Source organism: Syngnathus leptorhynchus, chromosome 13 (genome assembly GCF_054491065.1).
Source record: "Syngnathus leptorhynchus isolate UIUO chromosome 13, UIUO_Slep, whole genome shotgun sequence".
In the NCBI taxonomy this organism is placed as follows: domain Eukaryota; kingdom Metazoa; phylum Chordata; class Actinopteri; order Syngnathiformes; family Syngnathidae; genus Syngnathus; species Syngnathus leptorhynchus.
Genome location: NC_141207.1, coordinates 7,474,196 through 7,495,616, shown reverse-complemented (window position 1 = coordinate 7,495,616; position 21,421 = coordinate 7,474,196). Strand labels below are relative to the sequence as shown.

The 21,421-nt window shown below is 42.1% G+C and overlaps 3 protein-coding genes across 12 annotated transcripts; 1 reads left to right on the top strand and 2 right to left on the bottom strand.

Moving 5' to 3' along the window:
* Positions 1-107: 107 nt before the first annotated feature.
* mob3c (MOB kinase activator 3C) lies at positions 108-6,622 on the bottom strand. Of its 4 annotated transcripts, none has more exons than XM_085927208.1 (4): positions 6,525-6,622; positions 1,140-1,676; positions 851-1,053; positions 108-776 (listed from the first exon to the last, which is right to left on the bottom strand). In XM_085927208.1, the coding sequence occupies exons 2-4, from the start codon at positions 1,555-1,557 to the stop codon at positions 747-749; spliced, it is 651 nt and encodes a 216-aa protein (XP_085783334.1). In that variant the 5' UTR covers positions 1,558-1,676; positions 6,525-6,622; the 3' UTR covers positions 108-746. The 4 variants fall into 4 exon arrangements, with proteins under 4 accessions (XP_085783334.1, XP_085783333.1, XP_085783331.1 ...); XM_085927207.1 differs by lacking the exon at positions 6,525-6,622 and adding an exon at positions 2,262-4,413; XM_085927204.1 differs by lacking the exon at positions 6,525-6,622 and adding an exon at positions 4,505-4,879 and having other exon boundaries at positions 109-776.
* On the top strand, positions 4,906-15,549 carry elovl1b (ELOVL fatty acid elongase 1b). Of its 7 annotated transcripts, none has more exons than XM_085927199.1 (10): positions 4,906-5,085; positions 10,262-10,370; positions 11,443-11,525; positions 12,980-13,073; positions 13,160-13,350; positions 13,417-13,497; positions 13,890-13,946; positions 14,041-14,146; positions 14,528-14,664; positions 14,751-15,549. In XM_085927199.1, the coding sequence occupies exons 4-10, from the start codon at positions 13,004-13,006 to the stop codon at positions 15,090-15,092; spliced, it is 984 nt and encodes a 327-aa protein (XP_085783325.1). In that variant the 5' UTR covers positions 4,906-5,085; positions 10,262-10,370; positions 11,443-11,525; positions 12,980-13,003; the 3' UTR covers positions 15,093-15,549. The 7 variants fall into 7 exon arrangements, with proteins under 7 accessions (XP_085783325.1, XP_085783323.1, XP_085783327.1 ...); XM_085927200.1 differs by having other exon boundaries at positions 4,908-5,077; XM_085927197.1 differs by lacking the exon at positions 11,443-11,525.
* zfyve9b (zinc finger, FYVE domain containing 9b) lies at positions 14,508-21,206 on the bottom strand. Its single transcript, XM_085927194.1, has 16 exons — positions 21,140-21,206; positions 19,995-20,584; positions 19,803-19,902; positions 19,513-19,700; positions 19,334-19,445; positions 18,966-19,088; positions 18,743-18,898; positions 18,344-18,568; positions 18,138-18,220; positions 17,775-17,879; positions 17,557-17,707; positions 17,388-17,468; positions 17,037-17,199; positions 16,849-16,954; positions 16,604-16,783; positions 14,508-16,462 (listed from the first exon to the last, which is right to left on the bottom strand). The coding sequence occupies exons 1-16, from the start codon at positions 21,201-21,203 to the stop codon at positions 16,301-16,303; spliced, it is 2,589 nt and encodes an 862-aa protein (XP_085783320.1). The 5' UTR covers positions 21,204-21,206; the 3' UTR covers positions 14,508-16,300.
* Positions 21,207-21,421: the final 215 nt, after the last annotated feature.

The following is a 21,421-nucleotide window of genomic DNA, read 5'->3' as shown; positions in this document are numbered from 1 at the left end:
TTTTATCTTTTATATTTATGTCTGGTTTGCGTGTGTGTGCGTGTGTGCGTGTGTGCGTGTGTGCGTGTGTGCGTGCGTGTGTGCGTGTGTGCGTGTGTGTTTCCAAGCTCAAAATGTTTTTATTTTTTTTATTTTTATTTTTTTATTTACTTATAGATTTTAGTTTCATTGGCATGGACTAGCCCCATATGCAAGTAGTATGTATTTTGCAGTCCCCAAAGAAATGACTCGCAGATCCCTGGTCCATCCAAAGTTGAGAACCAATACTTTAGGTAACAAAGAGCAGATAACTTCCAATAATTTCGATTTATTCATTCCCTTTGAGCTTGACCCTTCTTCAGAGTGAGTAAAAAGTTCTAAAATACAATTATTTACTCAATAAAAGGATTTAAAAAAAAAAAAGCTCAACATATCTTATATAAGGCCACGCATAAATACATGCACAGGAGGAAAGACAGTAAAAACTATCAACAAGCTTAAATAAAAGTTTAAAAAAAACTCAAAATAGCTTATAAAAGGCCAAGCATAAATACATGCACAGGTAGAAAGACAGCAAAAAATATGAACAAGCATTAAAAAAAAAACAGCACCATTGTTCCCATAAGTAATCCACATCTTGACACCACCTGAAAAAAAAAAAGTGTGGCTGGCTTATAAAAATTCACAGTGACATTCACACCGCTCACATTGTAACATGTTCTTAAAGTTCATTGAAGGCGAGCATTAGTTTTCTTCATCTTTGCAGTTTAACTGCAAATCTTCTCAGTCATCTCTTTCTGCAGGACAACAAAACAGATCACATTAAAAACAGTGAGGTGCAAGTTCATCAAATTACATTACAAAAACTCACCAGCGGCTCAAGTTCAGAGTGGTCGATGAGGTTGAACTCCGAAATGAAGTAGTAGTAGTGCTTGTAGCAGGTATTGATGTGGGCCTCTGCACCCATACTGCATACACTATCAAAGTGATGGATGTAAACATGCACAAACACCCTAAAGAGCCGACTCAGGATCTTCTTGCACACCTGCTGAAAATTCTTGGGGAAAGGAATACCTGCAGTAGAAAAAAAAAAAAAAAAAAAAAAAAGATGGATGAAATTTCATCATGACATCCTATCATACAAAGGACCCCACACGCACCTACTCTGGTGGGGAAGATATCTTCATCGTTGATCAGCGACTCGATCCAGTCCATCATCAGGTTCATGTACTTGAGAGCAGGCAGCTTGGTGGGCTTCCTGTAGTCGTCGCCGTCCTGCCACCTGTACTCGTACCTGAGCCCCCCGGACATGATGGGACAGCTACGTTCGGTGCAGTACTCGCTAACCGTTCCGTAGATCAGGTTGATTCTGTTAAAGAAATCCACCACGTGCATTGCGACCCAGTCATTGAGGCTTTCACCCTCGGGCAGCTGCACCACCTTCCTCAGGTCAAGGCCGGACTTGAGTGAGGCTTGGGCCTTTTTGTACAGTTCAAACCGCTGGGTGCCGGGTTCAAAGCGTTTCCTAGGTCGGAACGTTTTGTCTTTGCTGAACACCTGACCCAAACACAAAGCCATGTCCTTGGCCGTTCCTCCCCACAGATGAGCAGACGTTTAATTGCCTTGATGATGGCGGGGTGGCCCGGATGGGGTCACAAGAACCTGGTCAAGACTGGCTCCGGATCCTTGGGGGTTCACTGTGAAGAAAACATTTTGAATTTCACGTAATGTCAGTGGCGGAAAGTGTCCAGGTCTTATGTAAGATAACTCTACACAATTTTTTTTTCACAAGACTGTCCGAATGTGACAGTATGTCCATTGCTGATTGATAAAACATTTAAGACCCCCCCCCCCGCCCCTAAAAAAATTATGGGAAAAAGATGACATAATAATTTTAGCGATCTGCAAAAGAGATCATTTTTCTTCCTCTTCGTCGGTGGGGTTGCGTGAATACGTGGTCATGAGACAACTCCACAACAAAAGAGCTTCAGAACCAGACTTAATCAAGCAAACAAACACGGACACCCTTTAATACAATAGCTACAAAAGATCGTAAATCCTTATGAACCCCCCCACCCCCCTCCTCATAGCTTCAAGCCGAAGCATGTCTGATCCTGCACTCATCTGACGTATACGCATACTTCCCTGGTGTTTGACCCCACAAGCTAAAAAAAAAACCATTCAAGGCCTGCCTGGTCTAAATCGGAATACGATCTTGATGGGATTAAATCAAGATAAGTTCACAAATAGGACAGAATAAGAAAAAGTTGTCTCTACTGTACCTGTTTGCGGTGCTACAATGGAAGCTCCGCAATGTTGACGAAAGCTTTGGGAGAGGCCGAAGTGTATTTTGGAGGACAGCTCCAGCTGCTCTACCCTTTTCTCCTCCTCCTCCCTCTCTCTCTCCCCCTACTGCTTAAAACAGACGTCCAACTTGGCTCCACAGCAACGCACAAGTCTAGAAAAAAGCTGAACTACTCTTTTGGTTTCCCTTCCTGCAGATGATGTCACATCCTGACTTTGTCTTCTGTGCCTACTCTTGCTACATATGTGTGAAGGCTGGGAAAGGACTTCTTGCAGTACTTCCTCTTTCTTTTCCCTTTAGTTTTCCTCTTGCTACCAACTCGTGGAAACCCGCCCCCGCCTCTCTTCTCCGGTAGAGTGGGCCACGTCTATCCACCACAAGTACAGAGCGGGGAGTACAACAGTGCCACAAATATGTCTGAATATTTGGCAGAGCGGGCTGCTGTTTTATGACAACGTATCATTTAAATCTTTTGGCTTTTTAAAATGTTTTCATGGGAGATGGAATAAAATGTGCTTCTGTCAAAAGTTCATGATAGGATCAGAGTTGTGTGGTTAGGTTGTCCCTCCAAGGCCCCGAGGTGTTCCCGGGCCCTTTAAAAGTGATCGGTATCAGTTTCACTAGTTTGTATTCAGACTGACATTTGAGTCACCAAAAGAGACGCAACTCATGAAACTTCATTCATAAGTTGTAGATTGTGGAAATTACAAAGGGAACTTAGTTATTTTGTTGTTTTTTTGTTTTGTTTTGATAGCCTAAAAGGTGAGCTAATGCCAGCTAAAATCATAACATTACTCAGCAGGGTCACTTTTTGTTGTGTCACATTAGCAAAAATTTCAACAAAGTAAATTTAAGAGTTTTGATTGGGTTCAGGGGTCAAATCACATCGTTGTAAGAATCTCATTTATCTTTACCTCATACCAGAATCTGAATACTTTTGTCCCTTGGGTTTCATAGGTAATTTCCCAAACCAGAAAGTATTACAAAGTGTAGTAACTCAAACTGGCCACTTGAGGTCCTCCTGTCTTTTAAATTATTTTAAGTACGGCACTGGCGCTGAACCCCTCCAAAATGGATTCATGTCATTTGCATTTATTTTGATAAGGAGATAATATTTGAAAGACATATGATTTTATATACTTTAGATGTTTTTACTTGGAAATGATCTTAAAATAAAAGAGCCAATTGATTACAACATAAGCAAACTATTTAAGTAGGTATGGAGAGACAGTCGTATAATTATCTTTATGCATATCCTCACATAGCCTCCTCTATAGAGTTCACTCTAGGAATGTGTACATTGCATCACCTTAATCTTATTTACTTCAATTATAAGTCAGCTTCAAAAGAGCCAATTAAAATAATTATGAGATCATTAGAAAATCTGTCACCGCAATATGTGGATGTATGACTTTACCTATGCCTGCTGCTGTCATAGGTCTCATGACAGATGTTGATGTCAACAGAATTATGAAATGCAAAAGTGGAACCAGTCGAGCCTCAACTGTCAGGCGGACGTTGAAGGTGGTTAAAACCAAAAATACAACTTCTAAAATGTATTTACTTCATTTGGTGCACCTGCACTCCATTCATCTGTATGGTTCGTCCACATTGCAGACATGCTATAGTTGAACTTCAACTTTAAATAGAATTTACTTGTTCCTTCCAGGAACGGGGTGTCATGAACAAGAATGACAGCAGCTGCTTTGACCTAAACTCTTAACTATGACAAGCATGTGGAGCAAAAGCGAGGATTCTACAGAGCACCTTTGTTAAACATCCGGCGGAGCCGTTGTTTGACAGACAAGTACGACTTAAATCTTCGTTTCGGATCGGTTTCTGAGATTATTATGAAAGGTGAACAGGCCCCGCAGGGCGATGACCCTTGTCTGTCTTTTGAAGGCTTGGATGGCAACAGGGGGGGCTCAGACTCAAAGACTCGAGTACATTATCAGCACGGAAATCACGTTTTACAAAGTACAAAATGCTGATTGTGTTGTAACAATGGCATGGTAAGACCACTGCAGCGGAAAAGTTGGAAGATTCAACTTTTCAAGCAAAACTGGTTTTATCTTGCTATCTTTAGCAGTTTTTAAGAGATGATAAGAGATGATATTAAAAAAAAAAAAAACGATGGTCGGTTTTCCAATGTTTCTGTGTAACGCTCTGATGATAAAAAAACACAAAATGAAAGAATCACCAAAACATTCTTGTACTTACCAGTCATACTTTCAGAATTCCTCGAATAACAAGACAAAAATAACAAAACAAGGGTAGCCTAGTACAGTTTCGAGACTGCAGTACACAAACAAATGTCTTTGAACTAAATATAGAGTTGATTTTTTTATGATGTCACTCCAAAAGAAATTGACCTATATTTTCAAATTTAAAACAAGACACCTTATATTCATCCACATCTTTGACACAAGGGGAAACAACTGGCTTATTTCTTTCAAGTATGATTATCTATCATTCTTTGAATAATACTAAATTGTCTTACTAATGAGGACAAAGCGTGCAATGTGTTGCGATTCCAAAATTGCGACTTTTTTGCAGCATATTCGAAGCTGTCACTTAATGACGTGCAAATGAGACGATTTACAAAGCGCGCCCGGGGAGCTTGCTTGACTCCACCTTTCCTGTCTCAAAGGCATTTTGCCGTGCTCTGCTTCAAAGTTTGATGCGGAAATGAACAGGTTGAGGCAACTTGACGCACGCGTCAGGCCACTTTAGCCGTCTCGTTTTGACCGTCTCCGCTGGCTTGATTCAATCCTCTGCCCCTCCCAAAAAAAAGTGAGCGCGTAAGTAACTTAACATGCCATGAAAACTTTTCCTATATGTCAACTTTGCGAGTTGAGTGCAACTACATCTCCACCCCATCAATTGTGAAGCAACGCCGAATTCGGTTTACATTGTCTGTTCGGATGCGTTTTAGGATTGGATTGCAGCGAATGCAAAGCCTCGTGATTCATTTATTTGTTTTGGGGTTTTTAAAAAATATATAATTTCCGACACCGATTGCGCTCTATACCATTTGTCCGTCGTCGGAATTGCTTACAGCGACATTATTGACACACGCCCTCTTCATTATGGCACCACTTTCTTGATTCAAGTTGCATGCATGTCAATTGTGTTTGGGTAGTCGTAAATTAGGGTTGTTGTTAAACCATCAAAAAAGCCTTTGGAATACGAATGGCTCTTAATAGATTAATACATTTTTTTTTAAGTTAAATACAACTGACTTGTAGGCAATGATTCCCCAACATTCCACGAGTGCATGGGGACAAACTCGGGGCCCAGAACCAAATCAACTTCAAGTTTCTTGCCTAAAATACCAACAATTCAAAATTGCCTTTTTCTTTTTACTTTTTATGGACAATAGTTTGAGATATTGCAAACATTTTTGGTTCACCTCTATGGAAAGGAAAGTCATCAAACAAATGAGTAACACATTTTGAGAATAAGTGCGGTATAGGATTTGTTTTTAAGGTTTTTTATTTATTTATTCATTTATTTAGAAAGACTTTTGCAATATTAATGTCATTTCCCCCCTCTTACTTCATGAACTTAAAATACAATTTCCTCACCTAGTTTGGAAATATTTCAAACCGTGCAATTTTCTGTTTAAAAAAAAAAAAAAAAAAAGTGGGGGTGGGGGATTTTTAAGTTTTGCATAGTGTGTTGCACGTGGTGTTTAATTATGCAAAGCATTAGTTTACACACCAAACTGTCACATTGTTGGACTTTACACTGGCCTGACATCCAGTAAATTAAGGTTAAAACTCTTTATATTGGGTTTAGCATCTCTGTTGTCAAATAGTTGTAAAGATGAAGCAAGGTGAGCTTGGCATAATATTTAAGATTTAGCATGTTTGCAGCTCAAAACTATAATTGCTTCTAAAATATAAATAGAAGCTGTCAAGGATTATGTCATTTGTTGCAGTTCTACATTGGCTGCTTGAATCTGACATTTTGGCAGAAGTCTGTCAATGCAGCTTTTATTTCATTTCCTGTGACAGGAAGTCTGACCTGCATAAGCGTGTTTACTCGGGCCAGTTGAGTCCCTTGCAAATTTTGACAGGATCAATAAATGCACAAAAATATTCTCATTGGTGTTACGTAACGGCAACAGTGCTGCTTTTAAACACAATATCCCTGAAAATAATTTTGAAATATCCTGTTTTCATACAAATTGTAATCTATTTACTTTGATCTACCTGGTGCTAAAATTGCAGTTTACCTTTGTCCTCCTTTCCAACACAGACATGCTGTGAGATCATCCAAATATGTTTGCGTGAGTAGCCACACCTCCACATTTCAGCATTTCCGTTTGGTAATCGGCATCTGCTGAAATGCAGTTTCTCCACTATTGCTAATGAGCTCATTGGTAAGGATGCAGCGGTGGGTGTGCTTTGTGGAAAGTTCCAGAAAAGTGAATCATAGGTGAGAGAGGGACAAACTTGTGGAGGAGGTAGGGAAGGTGTGGCATTGGGAGAATGAGATCAGTAAAAGGTGAAAGGTCATCCATTTCTGAACAAGGTGGGAGGCGTTGGGGGTCTCAAGTAGCGGCACCTTGTCCCCAGGCTAGTCATGTGACATTCCAATCAAATTAGGGGGGGGGGGCTGTAACAGTAAACTACTTGAGTACAGAGTAGTTGCCATCTTGTTTATGCAATTATTAATTAGGTTTTGTTGAATACTCAGATTTTTTTTTTTTTACCTTAAATAATCCCTACATTGCAAAGAGAGTATATTATGACCCCTCAGTATTTATATTGTGTTTTACTACATAGCTGCAGTATGAGCTAAGGGTGTTTGGTAAGTTAGTTTCTCATTTTTAAAAAAAAAAATTTTTCCGACAAAGTGGCAGAGCAAGTTATGTTGACATTGAGTTGTGAAGAGCGTAGAATGACACCAGCTTGTTACTGCTCATTTTGACTTTGGCTCCATCCCTGCTAGCCTCAGGTTGCACCTTCATGTTTTGTTCTTCCCATTGGTTAGATTTATTGAGTTCTGAGGTGGATAATTACATCTCGTGCGTGTTTACCACATGACATACATGGGTTGTCATTATTTTAGGGACAGTGCTAATGTTTTCAGAAAATTGAACACGCGTCGTCATACATATTTCTATGATACAATTCTTGTCAGGAGTAACTCATCCATGAATAATTTTTCTATTTTGAAATAGAACTACCTATTGCTTTGGAATGCACTTGATTTTTTCTTTTTTATTTCTTTGTGTGATCTGGATGTATTCCATGTTGAGCGCACTGGAAATATTTCACACGGTGCTTCTACAACAGAGCAAGTTTGGTCCTGAGAGCAATGGCAGACTCTTCGCTCTAGCTTGGAAAATGTCAATTATATATGTTTGCACTTGTGCTCTTAATCTGTTAGCACACGCATAATAGTTTAAATATCATTGAGTTGTTTTGCTTCAAGCTTATTGCAATTACTGTGATAATTACTCACATGGCAGCAACTCAAAACTTTTGACCTCCACACCTAATGATGTGATTTGTACATTAGGTCATAAGTTGCTATCACAGAAACATTTTTGAAACATAGTTGCACGTAAAACGTGTGTATCAGAAATACATCTTGTATATCTCATACATCTTGAATTTTACTGGCGTCTGCATTTTAGGGCTTATCTGGGTGACGACGGCTGTAAAAGATTATTGTAACTTCTAGCGTAGTGATGATTGATATATCGTTTTTTTGGATCGGATTTGTGATTCTAGACAACGCAATCAGATTGAGGCACAAGATACTAGCTACACTTGCTATCTGGCATGGTTTAAACAAATCCCAATAGTCGTTAAATAACTAATCCTCGCTTTTGTTGCAGCAAATAAGTATCATTTTCACAAAGAGCAGATGAGAAGTAACAATGACACACATCAAGAAGCCAATGCTAATTGCTAAACTGTTTATCACTACCAGTGGAAATTAACCGGTGAAGTGACGCATTCAATTGAAAGAGAAGTGAATTAAAAATTGAATATCCAGACTCTTTGAATGGGATCGGACATTGAATATCAAATCCGGCGCTTTCATAAGATTGCTTTTAAACAAAAGCACTATGAATAGAATTTCCACATCCTCTATTCTGACTATGTTTATAAGGTCCGTACTTTTGACAAGGCGTTGGCCTGACGGAGCGAGATGACAATCATTTTAAAGAGTACTGTCAGCAACTACGCTCCGGGATGATGATGTATTTTGTTGTCAGGTGTTTTGTGTGGTATTTGGAGGAGGGGCGTCCGAATACTGCTGCCACCACCACCCGTAAACCAGCAACCCAACGGGGCTTGAGTGACAAGTCAAACCAGCCCAGTCGGTCCGTGTACCAGGTTGCCTCCGTACTTTTAATCCAGTCCAGCTGTATTTACTTGATAAGAATTGTATTATTTTCAACTCGTTACTGTACGGAGCATTTGCCGAGTCGAGATTTATTTTTTATTTTTTTTTGCACCCGGAAATGACCCGCCTAAGTGGCGCTTGACAATCTTATGAATGAAATTCCTCTTTCACCACGTGTATTTTTTCCCCCCCCCTTTCATTGCCTTTTACATTTTTCTTTTAAGTCACAATTGGAGAATGTCCCTAGTGCTATTAATAGGAGTACAACTTCATATTTGGGTGTGGCAGCGATAAAGTCAGATTTTGGGGAAATAACTACTTTTGAGTAATATGAGATGCTAAAGTAAAAAGTCATTCTTGTCATATGCAGTCAGCTGAGATATGTTGTCATCAAGTACCATTTTGTTCTGGGCTTTTCTAGCCCTCGAGTAAACATCATGGTTATTTGGTGATAGTGACCAGCCATGGTGTTGATTTTAGTCTGACAAAGCCATTGTTTGTTTTATGTGTGTTGGCAATGTTGCAAAGTCCAGCCAAGATGGCAATCTAAAATATAGAGCACACGCAAAATGAACTAGATTGGCTTTTAGTGATGTTATTTTTCAGTCATCCTATTATACAACATCATGAGAAAAGATGATAACAGTGATCATGCTAGTTATTATTTCTTGTGACCTGCTGTTGCAAAATAATTTTTGTTTATGGTCCTCTTCCCATGTATTCTTTAATTTACACATCAGATTTATCATGTTTTTGGGGCTTACACTAAAATTAATGTTATTATAGTTATGTACTGTTAAATGTTCTCTATAATAACTACGCAATATTCAAGGGTGGCATAAATATGAGTCAGTAAATCAAATTGGATTAAGATTATAATGTTAATGATTGGTGGCCTTATCAGGTCAACATTTGGCTTAAATATGAGTCAGTAAATCAAATTGGATTAAGACTATAATGTTAATGATTAGTGGCCTTATCACATCACCATTTTACTTTTAATGAAATATGATACACTAAACCTTGTGTATATTTACAACAAAAAGCTTTTTTTTTTTTCGAATTTCTGATTCAAACATTTGATTCAACATGAGGCTCGTTCAGCAAACTGTGCCATAACCTAGAACAATGGCTGGCCTTGACCATAGCGGGTGCCATTGATTCCTCGCCCGCTTTTTCTTCCCACCCTAGTGAGGACAAACAGGGCAATTTGAGAGCCAGCTTTCCATGCGAATGTGTGCGTAGGGTGTGGCCAGGAGAGTCGATGGGAGGAGAGATAAAGGAGTTGGGGGGGGGGGGGGGGGGGGCTTCGTAGTGAAAGTCAGGCCGTGCTCTCAGTTTCATTTGCTAAGATGTGTGTTTAAATAAGGGCCCACATGTCGTTTCTGCCTGTTTCTGTGCTGGTTATTCATCCACCGGTGTGAGTCAGGGAGGGTGGAGAGTCGGAAGACGGCTGTACCAGTCACGTCTGTCGGTTGAATTATTTTTTTCTTTTCTTTCCATTCCCTCCCCTCTGTTCCACACACACACACACACACACACACACACACACACACACACACACACACACACACACACACGCACATTCTCTCCCTCATCGCACTGCAGTTTCTACCCGCTCCACTCTTCTCTCCGAGAGAGAGAGGCTCCCGAAGAGGATTCTCTCAACGCTGGCTTTAGTTTACCGAAGCTGGAAAGTCCTCTTTTTTTCAGCAGGGTAAGTTTAGTCGAAATCGAACTAACTTGGTGCACATCCTTGTTTTATGTCATTTGATTTGTTATTTACAAGTGAGTATTAGAGGTTAAACTTTTGGCCTTTTCCCCCTAACAAACAGATACTTTTTACTTTGGGTGTTTTTTTTTTTTTTTTTTTTTAACTCCCACATCCCTTATCCCTGTTTGTTCATCATTAACTCTTCCCACCTTATTTTCCATCATGTGATTCATTCACTCTACGCAGGAAGCACTCCACTTTGTCTCCTTCACTAGATGTCAACCCGCCACTTTGTTGTCAAGGCTAAGCTCAAACAAACCGTGGTTGAAAATCCAATAATGTTATATCGTGTCGTTTTTCTGGTTTTAGTATTGACGGAAATTGCTGAGGAGATAGATCATGGGTAATGGTGTCATGTGGCTTGGGAAAAAAAAAAAAACGCTTTTAGGGAAGTTTCTGACTTCTAGATTTGGGGGCATTGTTATCAATGAATTGATTGTTGCACTCGATTGACCGATTCATGGTTTTTCTTGGTGCATTTGAGGCAGATTGACTCTTAACGTGCTTTCGAAGAATAAGCATGATGTCAAGAATGGCAAATTGAGTTCAATCTGTGTTCCGTCACACTTTCTCCGAGCGGATTTAATCTCCTCACAATAACAAATTAAGTGCCTATGGTCAAATGAGTTAAATTATTTCAAGCTATTATTTAATTCTTTTATTTACTTTGCTAAAAATCAACTAGTGCTACCTTTTACAATCTGGTGTGACTATCGGCATTGAGGACAGTGTGTGGTACCTGTTTAGTTTGCGTTGAAGTGCAAAGATGGAGGTTTAATTTGAATTCCCTTCAACTATTATCTTTATCTGGGTTTCAGGTGATTTATGTGTATGTTGTTTCTCCCTATCCTTGTGGTTGTCATGGTTGGGAGATTTCAAATGGACGTGAGATTATTTCAGCCACAACACAAAAAAAAAAAAAAAAGGCCCAGTTGACGGATCAGCTCCACCTTCTTTTAAGCTGGTCCGCTACATTATGTTTTCTCCGGCATAACTGTTGAGCATTTTTCCTCAGATCAAGACCTTGACGTTTGCACATGAAGGTGTGCTTGCTGAAATGTGAGGCGCCCGCCTCAAATACCAGCCACGGCGTTATGCGTAAGAGTTTTGTGAAATGTCATTTATCTGATCTTGTCATGCGTTACGGCCGATCGAATAAGCTTTCCTCGAGTCATCGGGAGAACTTTTGTGTTTCTTGAAGTAATCGGGTCCATTGTTTTGGAGTTTGGCAGTCTAAAATTTTTTTTGTATTATTTACCTGGTTATATGGTGGTTTTGCTGTTTAGAGATACACAATTTGGTGAAACTGCTTCAATTTTGAATATAATATATATAATTACATACTGAGCAAGTAAGTAGAATGTTAACTGAGACATTGATGCTATTAATAACACAGATTTGCATATTTTTGGTAGCATTAAGTCAAACTAAAATTATTAACACTGTGTGGTTGTTTTCAATATATAATGTGGAATTCTTTTTTTTTAGTTTGTCAGTTTACTAACTTTCACTTAAGATTATAGCTTCGTGAGGTGGATGCTATTTAGCATCAAGATAGTGGACTGAAAGGTTAAAGCTCTGTTTGTTTGTGTTATTCTGTTTTATGTTTGGTTGGATTTAGTTCACTGCCATCACTTGGAGAAATGTTTTTGTTCCCTCACTTACATGCTCAAATCTCCAAAACAAATAGTTTTTACTGAATGCATTGCCTGGAGGCTTTTAATTCCAAAGCCATCTGAGGGAAATATTTAACCCGCCTTTGTTTGCCGTCCTTGGCGACAACATATCTGCTTGTAATGATATTGGCTGAAGGAGGGCCGGCCCCGCTCTTGTGTGGTCGGTCATTGTTGATTGTACATCAAACAATGGCGCTCTCTTACTCCACTTTCAAAGGTGAACACGTCCCATTTGTCCTCAAAGCTCTCCGGGTTTAGTACGTTGGTGCTCGCCGTATTTCTAGTTTAAGATTGCAGAGGTACAACAATTTTGGTTTACAATTTAAGTTTTGCCCATATTTGTGTGTCGGGGCTGAAAGGTGAGGAAGTGGCGAGGAGTGGCCTCGCCTTAGGGTGAGGAAAGCCATCCCACTCCTCCTCCTCCCCCTGGCCCCTCCCCAACTGATGTCAGGCCATGTTGCATGAGCTAAGCCGGGCATCCTGTCATTTTCATTGGACTTGTTTGGTTTGGGGAAGTACTTGGCTTAAGTAAAAGTGGATTTTTTTTTTCCTTTTTTTGGTCCAGCTGAATCAGCAGGTATGTCAAAATGCAGCGTCTTGCTTTGCGAGTGATGTTGTTTAGTAACGAGACATTGAAGATGTTTGGAAATTCTTGCTGTTTGATTTGTTAATGTGTGTGGAAATGACAGCGTTGAGTAATGATTAACCACTTTTTATTTTATTTCATGAGACGTGATCTTGTGCAGACTGTCACAAGGTTCCGCAAAAGAAATGGACGGAACAAATTACTGGAATAATCAGGATTTTTATTTTGCATTTGTGGTGTGTTTAACGTTGAGTTGACAGCTCTAATTTTTTTTATTTTTTTTATTTTAGGTAACTGGCTACAAAACAGCAAACATGCTGCAGGAGCTCAAGGAGTTTGGCTCACACGCCATGGATATATACGACTACCTCGTCGCAGGAATTGGTCAGTCTCTTTAAGTAACCTTGATGGATTTTCTTAATTTTTTTTTTTCTATTTCACAATCGTCAACGGCTATTTTCCTCCTCTAGATCCTCGACTGAAGAATCATTTCCTGATGCAGGGTCCTGTTCCCATGACTGCAATTTTGCTGTGCTACCTGTTCTTTGTACTGTACCTTGGCCCTCGCATTATGGCTTCGCGAAAGCCTTTCCAGTTAAAGGAAGCCATGATCGTCTATAATTTTTCACTGGTGGCACTGTCGATATACATCGTCTACGAGGTGAGTCTGCCGAAGCTGCATTTTGCATGTTGTTTCAAAATTTTAAATCCGTTTTTTTTTTTTAAGTTTTTGATGTCTGGATGGGCCACGACGTATACTTGGCGATGTGACGCGATTGATATGTCCGACAGCCCTCAAGCACTTCGAGTAAGTTTGAATTATTTTTTTTTTTAATAACTCAGATGGGAACATTTGTGCTAAAAAATTAAAGTTTGAAGTGAAGCAAATAAGAAGTTTGGATGGAAGCGGCAAACAATTTTTTTGTTTTAGTACTTAAGCTGTCTCCTTATTTTAAAAGCTCAGATATCTTAGAATGACAGTTCCTAATGTTTATTGTGGAAATACAGCAAAATGTTGCCACAATAGATAAAGATCTTAACAGTTGTGCAAAAGTCAGCATAAACGTTGACACCGCATGAAAGAAGGCGACCCCCCCCCCTCAAGAAAATACTAACCATAGCTGAACAAACATGCACGTACCGTGTTTAGTAGATGTATTTATGAGCGGTGGTCTCTCCTTTTTTTTCTCCTCCCCTCAGATGATTGATGTAGCCTGGTTGTTTTGGTTCTCCAAAATTATCGAGCTCATGGACACTGTAAGTAACACAATTTGCGATGAGCATAAACATGAGTGTCAGTTAATTGTAGTAAAGAAAACGTATTTTATTTTTTAATTTCTTTATGGGTTAGATCTTCTTTGTGTTGAGAAAAAAGAGTGGCCAGATCACCTTTCTACACATCTTCCATCACTCCTTCATGCCTTGGACTTGGTGGTGGGGAGTTGGCTACGCTCCCGGTGAGTACACACAAACTCAAACTTCGATCGAGGACGTGACTGCGTGCCACTTGCATACCGTTCTTTTGCTATCTTGTCAAAAAAGCCTTTGTCTGTCTCTCTCTCTGGCCAGTGATAACCGTGTATAGTCTGATGGAAACCTGGAATGTCCGACCACCATTTTGTTCTGAAAAATTCTTTCAACTGTGACTTAGCCCATAGTCTCTGATTGGCTAGTTTGTCTCTTCATAAGTTAAGAAATAACAAAAATGTCATTTTAGGCATCAATAAGATGGGACCAGAAAGGGATGTTAAACCCCCCCCCCCCAAAAAATATACAAATATATTTTTTTAATTTTTTTTTTTTTTTTTTTACCTTGTCCTGTATGTTTCCGGCCTCAGGTGGAATGGGCTCTTTCCACGCAATGGTGAATTCTTCCGTCCACGTGATCATGTATTTCTACTATTTCCTCGCTGCCGCCGGACCTCGCTTCCAGAAGTTCCTGTGGTGGAAGAAATACATGACAGCCATTCAGCTCGTACGTAGTCTTGAAACTTTTGTTCTCCTTTACCGTTTCACTTGAGCTCCTCATTCATCTGTCTTACTTTGGTCCCCCTTTGCCAGACCCAGTTTGTCCTGGTATCCCTCCACGTGACTCAGTATTACTTCATGGACAGCTGCGACTACCAATTCCCCATCATCATCCACATGGTGTGGGTTTACGGCACCTTCTTTTTCGTGCTCTTCTCCAACTTCTGGGTTCAGGCCTACGTCAAGGGCAAGCGACTGCCCAAGCAGGACATCAAGTCGCGTCACAACGGCACGGCCGCCGCTCCCCCTGCAGTCTACGCTAACGGCAAGCACCACGAGAACGGCGTCAAACACTCCACGACCAACGGCACCAGCAACGGTTCGGCCCACTACGAAAACGGCAGCGCTCCCATGGGCAAGATGAAGAAGGCCTAGGGATGCGGGAAGAAAACTCCAAGAAAAGTATGACCTCACTAAGCCGATGCACCGATCACGGATTCCAAAGATGATTTTGGCTGTGTTTCTTGTCCTATTTTGAGTTGTCTCTGTGAACCGTGAGAGGGAAGTCACGCGGTACATGACTTCCACAAAGGGGGATTCCACATTTGGTTGGTTCGGTTGTCTCTCTGAGTTTTTTGGGGGGAAAGCACAACGTATGAAGAGAAGATATTCACTGACTTACGAGTTTAGTATCACACTGGTCGCCTTTCACGTGTTAAGACATGTCTTCGAAAAAACCCCTTTGTGGACAGATGACTGTACAGAAGACTTGAAAATACTTTTTATGTGTAAATAGTTTTACAACCAAATGACTAATTGTATTGGTTAGGCTTTCTACTTTCTAAATTGTGTATTTAAAAAATAAAATGCCAATAAACCATGATAGAAATGATTTTGGGTGCATTGCGTGTCTTTCATTTCCTTTTTTTTTTTTTTTTTGCTTCTTGTGTAGCCATCATCAGATCAGCGTGTGACATTGTTGCAACAAAGACGAAAAGCATGAGCTTGTCTTGTGCCTCTCGCCCGGGATATGCGAAGAATGTGATTCTGGCTCGTAGGAGTTACACAAGCGACGCATTCTGCTTTGTTGAAGACCGAACGCCCCCTCGGTTCAGCTGGTTCATTGACAAAAAGAAAGGGACAGTTGTTATTTTTGCATTCAAGTAAATCATTAGAATTGGGTTAAATTAATTTTAGGACATAATGTGACTTTCCAGTCTTCATGCATTTAAGCGTTAGATTATAATATAGTGCATTTTATTATTTATTTTCTCTGCAAACATGGTTCACCAGAGAGTTAGTCATTTTCATTGCAAATTTTAATTCAAGGCGATCAATAATTAAATTCAACATTCCATTCAAGAGCATCCTTCAGGCATTCATTACATATGCATCCACTACTAACTAGGTCATTCTCTTTTATCTAAACTAGTAGGGTCTCAATCCATCCCCTCTGTTAAAGGTATTGTTCCCACTCAAGCTGTGGAGTTGCTACTTATGTTTTGTCTATTTGATTTCTTGTTCGACCCACGTTGCTGCTGGGTAAGATCAGAAAAGCCACCATGAATAAAATCTCTCATGAGTAGATTGTCCTGCTGAATTTCAGGGGAAAAGATCCAATGAGTGTTGCGTTTGTGGTACTTTTATGTGATGTACTCCAGGATGTAAAAGATAAGCTCCATCACGATGGACTCGTCGCCTCTCTTGCGCCCCCTGCTGTGGATGACCGGGATAAGCGTGTTGTCCAGGGCGTTCAAATACTGAGGAGGGAGAGGGTGCCCGTTACTGCCTGCCACGAAGCCCACCTGAAAATATCAACAAAGAAATTATAACTGATATAATAATAATTTAAATACCACTCTGAAAGTGTCAATCAAAAATCAACATAAATATTATCTTTATAAAGAAAACGTGTTCTGTTTCTCATTGGAATGCATCACACTGACCTGCTGGGGGTCAAAGGTGACACGCAGCCCCAACTTGGCCATGCCGTCCTCCTTGAGGAGTTTGAGGTACGGGCACAGCGCCAAGCAAAAGGCCCTGGCGATCCGCTCAGTCAGCCGGTTGTGTTCTGGCACGTTGGCCGCCATTCCTTTCGGGGGCTCGGTTCTCTGCAGGTAGAACACCTGCACACAACATTCATTGCTGTAAAAATCTTCACATATTGCTTTTAAAAGTAGGTCAAACACACTTCTGTCCAGTGAATAATCTTTCCGTTTTCTTTGTATTCGGATTTCTGGAACATCTTGGTACTGCTGATGGACTCCATGGATTTACCATCAATGGGACTTATGACCCTGTGGACAACAACAAAATATGTCTCAACTGAATTCCAATTTGGATCAATAAACTCCAAGCAGTTAGCCGAAGGTGCCCGACCCTTTATTGAAAGCACACTTGGCCTCCACCCACTGCACACAAACGAGCTCCTGACTGTCGGCTCTGTCCACGCGGCCGCAGGTGACGACGTAGTCCTTCATCTCCCGGAGCGATCTCCTCAGTTCTGCCATGGTCTCTGGAGTAATCTGGACCATTAGTCCGTCTAGGGGGAGGGAGCGGGGGGGTGACACACACTCAAGAACACACACACGCTAATATACATTTGGCAACATTGACAGACAGTGTCAAACAGGCTGTTTAAGTGAACACACACACATTTAAAATATACGAAGAAAGATGAATATTGTGAATAAATCGAAATGAGTCAAAATCGCCCCCTTGTGGCGTTACCTTCTACGATGCTGGATTTGGCAAAGTAACCTGCCGTTGCTTTCAGGGCGTTACTGAATATGAAAAAACACGAGCCAGTCACTAAATGGAGAAAAGGAACAAACAAAGACGAGTCTTCAACTGTGACGACCTCGAAAAAAAAAAAAAAATAATAGCGTTGCTTGGTTACCTTTCCGTGGCTCGTTGTGGATACTGATGGCTTGCGTCTGGTACTGGCCGTCGTCCCTTTGCACGCAGATGAGGTGAGAATCGGCCACCTCGTTGAAGCAAGCGCCCATGGCCAGGACGTGCTCGTTGCACTTGTTCATGGCCTTCATCAGCTGATGTGACGGTAAACCATGAATGAAAGAATTTGCAAAATGGCACAGCGCAAATCTTCCATCTCACCTCGTTGTAGCCGCTAGTTGGGATCTTGATGCAGGTTCTCTGAGCCTCCAGGTCCACCGTGAGCCCCGGCACCATTGGAAGACTATAACGAAAATTCCTAAAGTCCTGCACAGGCAAAGTGCAAAATAAATTCCAACACATATAACGAAACGTCCTAGACGGGCTGAGATGGTGTTAAACCCTTGAATTAATTCATGGCTATTTGATCACAAAGTGTGCAGCAACACATGTAGACAGACAATGAAACAGAACTCCCCCCTTTTTTTTTTTTTTTTTTTTTTTTTTTAATCCTCTGCAGAAAAAGAATATTATTACGATTAATGAGTACATTTCCAAATCGGAGCAGCACACAAACATACTCACCACTAAAAGCCTCATGACTGTGTGGCCTATCTCCCCAAACAATGGCTTCCTAAAGCGCACACTGTACAGAGGACATGGGTAAACTGCAAAAAAAAAAAAAAAGAGAGAGAAAAGAATCATATGCCAACAAGGAACTTGTGCCCACTCTAGAACCCCAAAAGAAACTAAAATAAAAGTTTGCTTATGTCCTCGTGACGTAGACTCACATCGGTACTCGGCACCCAAGCGCAGCATGAGGCGCAGGGGGAACGTCTTGGCCCAGACCACCTCGGCCCGATGGAGAAGCAGCCCGAAGAGGTACGGTTGGCTGGGCAGTGGTAGACCTTGAAGCGACTGACGGGTGGGATGGACAAACAAGAGGCCCGCGTGCTCGTCGCTGCCCAGGAAGCGAGTGCCGGACAGCGACAGCGACAAGTTCTTTATCAACTTCCCTGTGGATGAGAAAGAGATTACGCAATAACGTAAACACAGTACATTCGGCAACTTGCCTGGAAATTGAACCCAGAACCTCTCGCACCCGAAGCGAGAATCATACCACTTGTGTCATGATCGAATAAAAACCAGACATACTGAAAGAGAAAGTGTACCTAATGAAATGACCTTACCGGTAAGGCTGTCTCTGTACAGTTGGACAAAGTGGTTGAAGAGATCCTTGGGAAAGCTCTTCTCCTCAGGCAAACACTGCAGGAGCACCACCACCTCCACCTGACCCACGGCATGCATCCCCTTGGTGGTCACGCACCAACACTTCCTGTTAACGTCTGTGCCATAAACATGTGTCAAACCGGCGTGGTGGAAATCCCAAACGGAAAAAAAAAAAAAACTTACAGTTGACCATCTTAACCATGGCGAGCAGGTTGGCATTGAGGACAAAAACCAGAGAGCTAGAACGACCGCTTTCCAATTCTTGGATGAGCAACGTCTCGGAGGGCCGCTCCTCCACGGTGTAATCTGAGGAGGGACCGGATTAAAGTGCTTTAGGTGGACCAAGGGCAACCCGAAGCTGTAATTATTCTGACATTGGCCTTATCTGCGGGACCTCCAGGAATATTCACGCTGCTTGAAAATAAATCACTGTGAAATTGTTCTGTCTCGAACCGCAAGGTCGGGCAATTTTGAGTTTTAAGATAAAACTGAAGCAGGTCGACCTCATTGTTTCATAAATTCGTTATGTGATGATTAGTTATGTACTTCACCTCCTTTGACTCCTGTGGAGGTGAGGATCGGGGGCAGGCCTTCCAGCGGGATGAGGTTGGACGAGCTGTTCACCAGAGTAGACATTCCCCGGTTTCGAGGAGCACTCGCCTCCTGGAAGAGGAACGCAAGATTAAGAATACAGCTCAAATAATTGTGGTCTTTTTTTTATTGATCCTACATTAGCGCCCTCATGTGGTCTGGAGGCTCTCCTGAGTTGCGGCGACCCTGCCCCGCTCGGCGCCGCTCGGCTCATAGATGGCGAGAACCCGTGCCCTCTGACCGGCGTGGCGGGGGCGGACTCGGACTGCTTGTCGATTAGGAGTTCATCTGCGAACCACACCCTTCTTTTCCCCCTCGGTGACGTGCCTGGGAGAAAGATGCCGGTTGTTATCCAGATGTTTTCAAAAGCCCCCACCGCTGCCTCAAAAGTGACATTGGAAAAACAAAAAAAAAACATAAGTGGCTCACTTTTAATGAGGGTTGAATGACAGGAAACACAAACCCGCCCCTCCTTGCCGTCCAGATGTGTAAGTCTGAACTTCAGGCCGGAGCAAAGTGCACAAAACACCTGACGACACACCCGTGCACATGCACACTTATATTGAATGACTTGAGAAGAGCACAAAACGCCAGAAGGAACGGACGAAGGATGAGCCTCACCTTGCCACAGGCGCGACAGTGGTGCCTTCGTTTGGTAAACGTGAACTTGACGCTGCACTTCATGCACACGAGAGCTTCGGCGTCCGGGATCCAGACCGGAGCGACCTCCCCCAAGGCGTTGGATTGATCTTTGGTCAAGATGTCGATCGGATCGGACTCATTGTCAGGATGGACCGGGGAAGATGCGGAGGCTTTTGCTTCTTCTCCCGTATTGGACACAACTTCTTTAAGATGATTCTGGAGGTCTTTGGATTCTTCCATCTCCTTCTCCTCGATCACAGAGTCCTCCTTGGAGGTTTTGAGCTTCTTCTCTTCCTGGGCCGGACTCAGAACCAAAGGGCATGGAGGCTCCTCGGGCATGACTTCGGTCCATGGGGTCACCATGCAGCCACCTTCCTCCACGTGGAGCATCTTGGCAGGAGGTTTTTCTTCACACGGCGTGACCATCTCATCCGAGGAGGTCTTGGAAGATGGGACTTGGGATCTGATTTGCTTTGATTTGGACATATCGCCTGCATCTTTGAGCACCAGGAAATAAGGTCTGCTTAGCCAGGGCAGCTTGGTGTCACAGAGGGATGGGTTGTCTCCATCTGTTTCCAGGGGAAAATGTCAAATTCAGGAAACAAGAATCCAATTGCCAGAACCTGGACAACTGGAAATTATAAACCGAGGACCATAACACATCACGAGTAGCGCACATGGCAGGGAGGGGGGGGGGGGATTTATGAGCAGTAATTAAATCCAATCCAGATGTATTAAAACCACGTTCCCACAGAATCTGGATTAAAACACTGTATGGTAAATTGGGGGGGGGGGGGGGGGGGGGGGGGGGAGTGTGACGCTTAAATGCTGCAGGTTGTGTGACGCATTGAGTTCACTCCGACTGAAAAGACGCCGATCTCGCCAATGCGACACTCGTCCGGAAGAGTAAGCAAACGTCAACGGGACATTTGCACATTCAATTTTGATGCCTTCATTATTTTTTAGGTGAGAGGAGAACGTGGAGGAAGAAAATGCGCGTTGTGAATAAATGCTGCATCAGCGCTTTTCGCGCACAAATATCATCGTCGTCGTCATCGTGACGCACATGCAAAGACAGTATAGATGGAGAGTAGACGAAAAGAAATAAATAATGTACTTCTCACCTTCTGCAATGCCCCCCAAGAGGCTCTCGTTGTCGTCGTCCCGCGCGGAGAACAACTTCAACATGGTCTTGCGCTTACATCGCACACAGCAGCAGCAGCTGAAATAATGATGACGGGTTGGGGGGGAGGCGATGAGGAGGGAGGGGGAGGGAGGGGGGGGGGGGTGTTGGCTCTCTACCCCCCTGTGTGCGACCCCCTCCCAGCCCCCCTTGTGTTTCTCTGCAGCTCTTCAAAAGGAGGAAACTCTCCAGGCAAATGGGGCTGTGCTGACGTCACACGTTG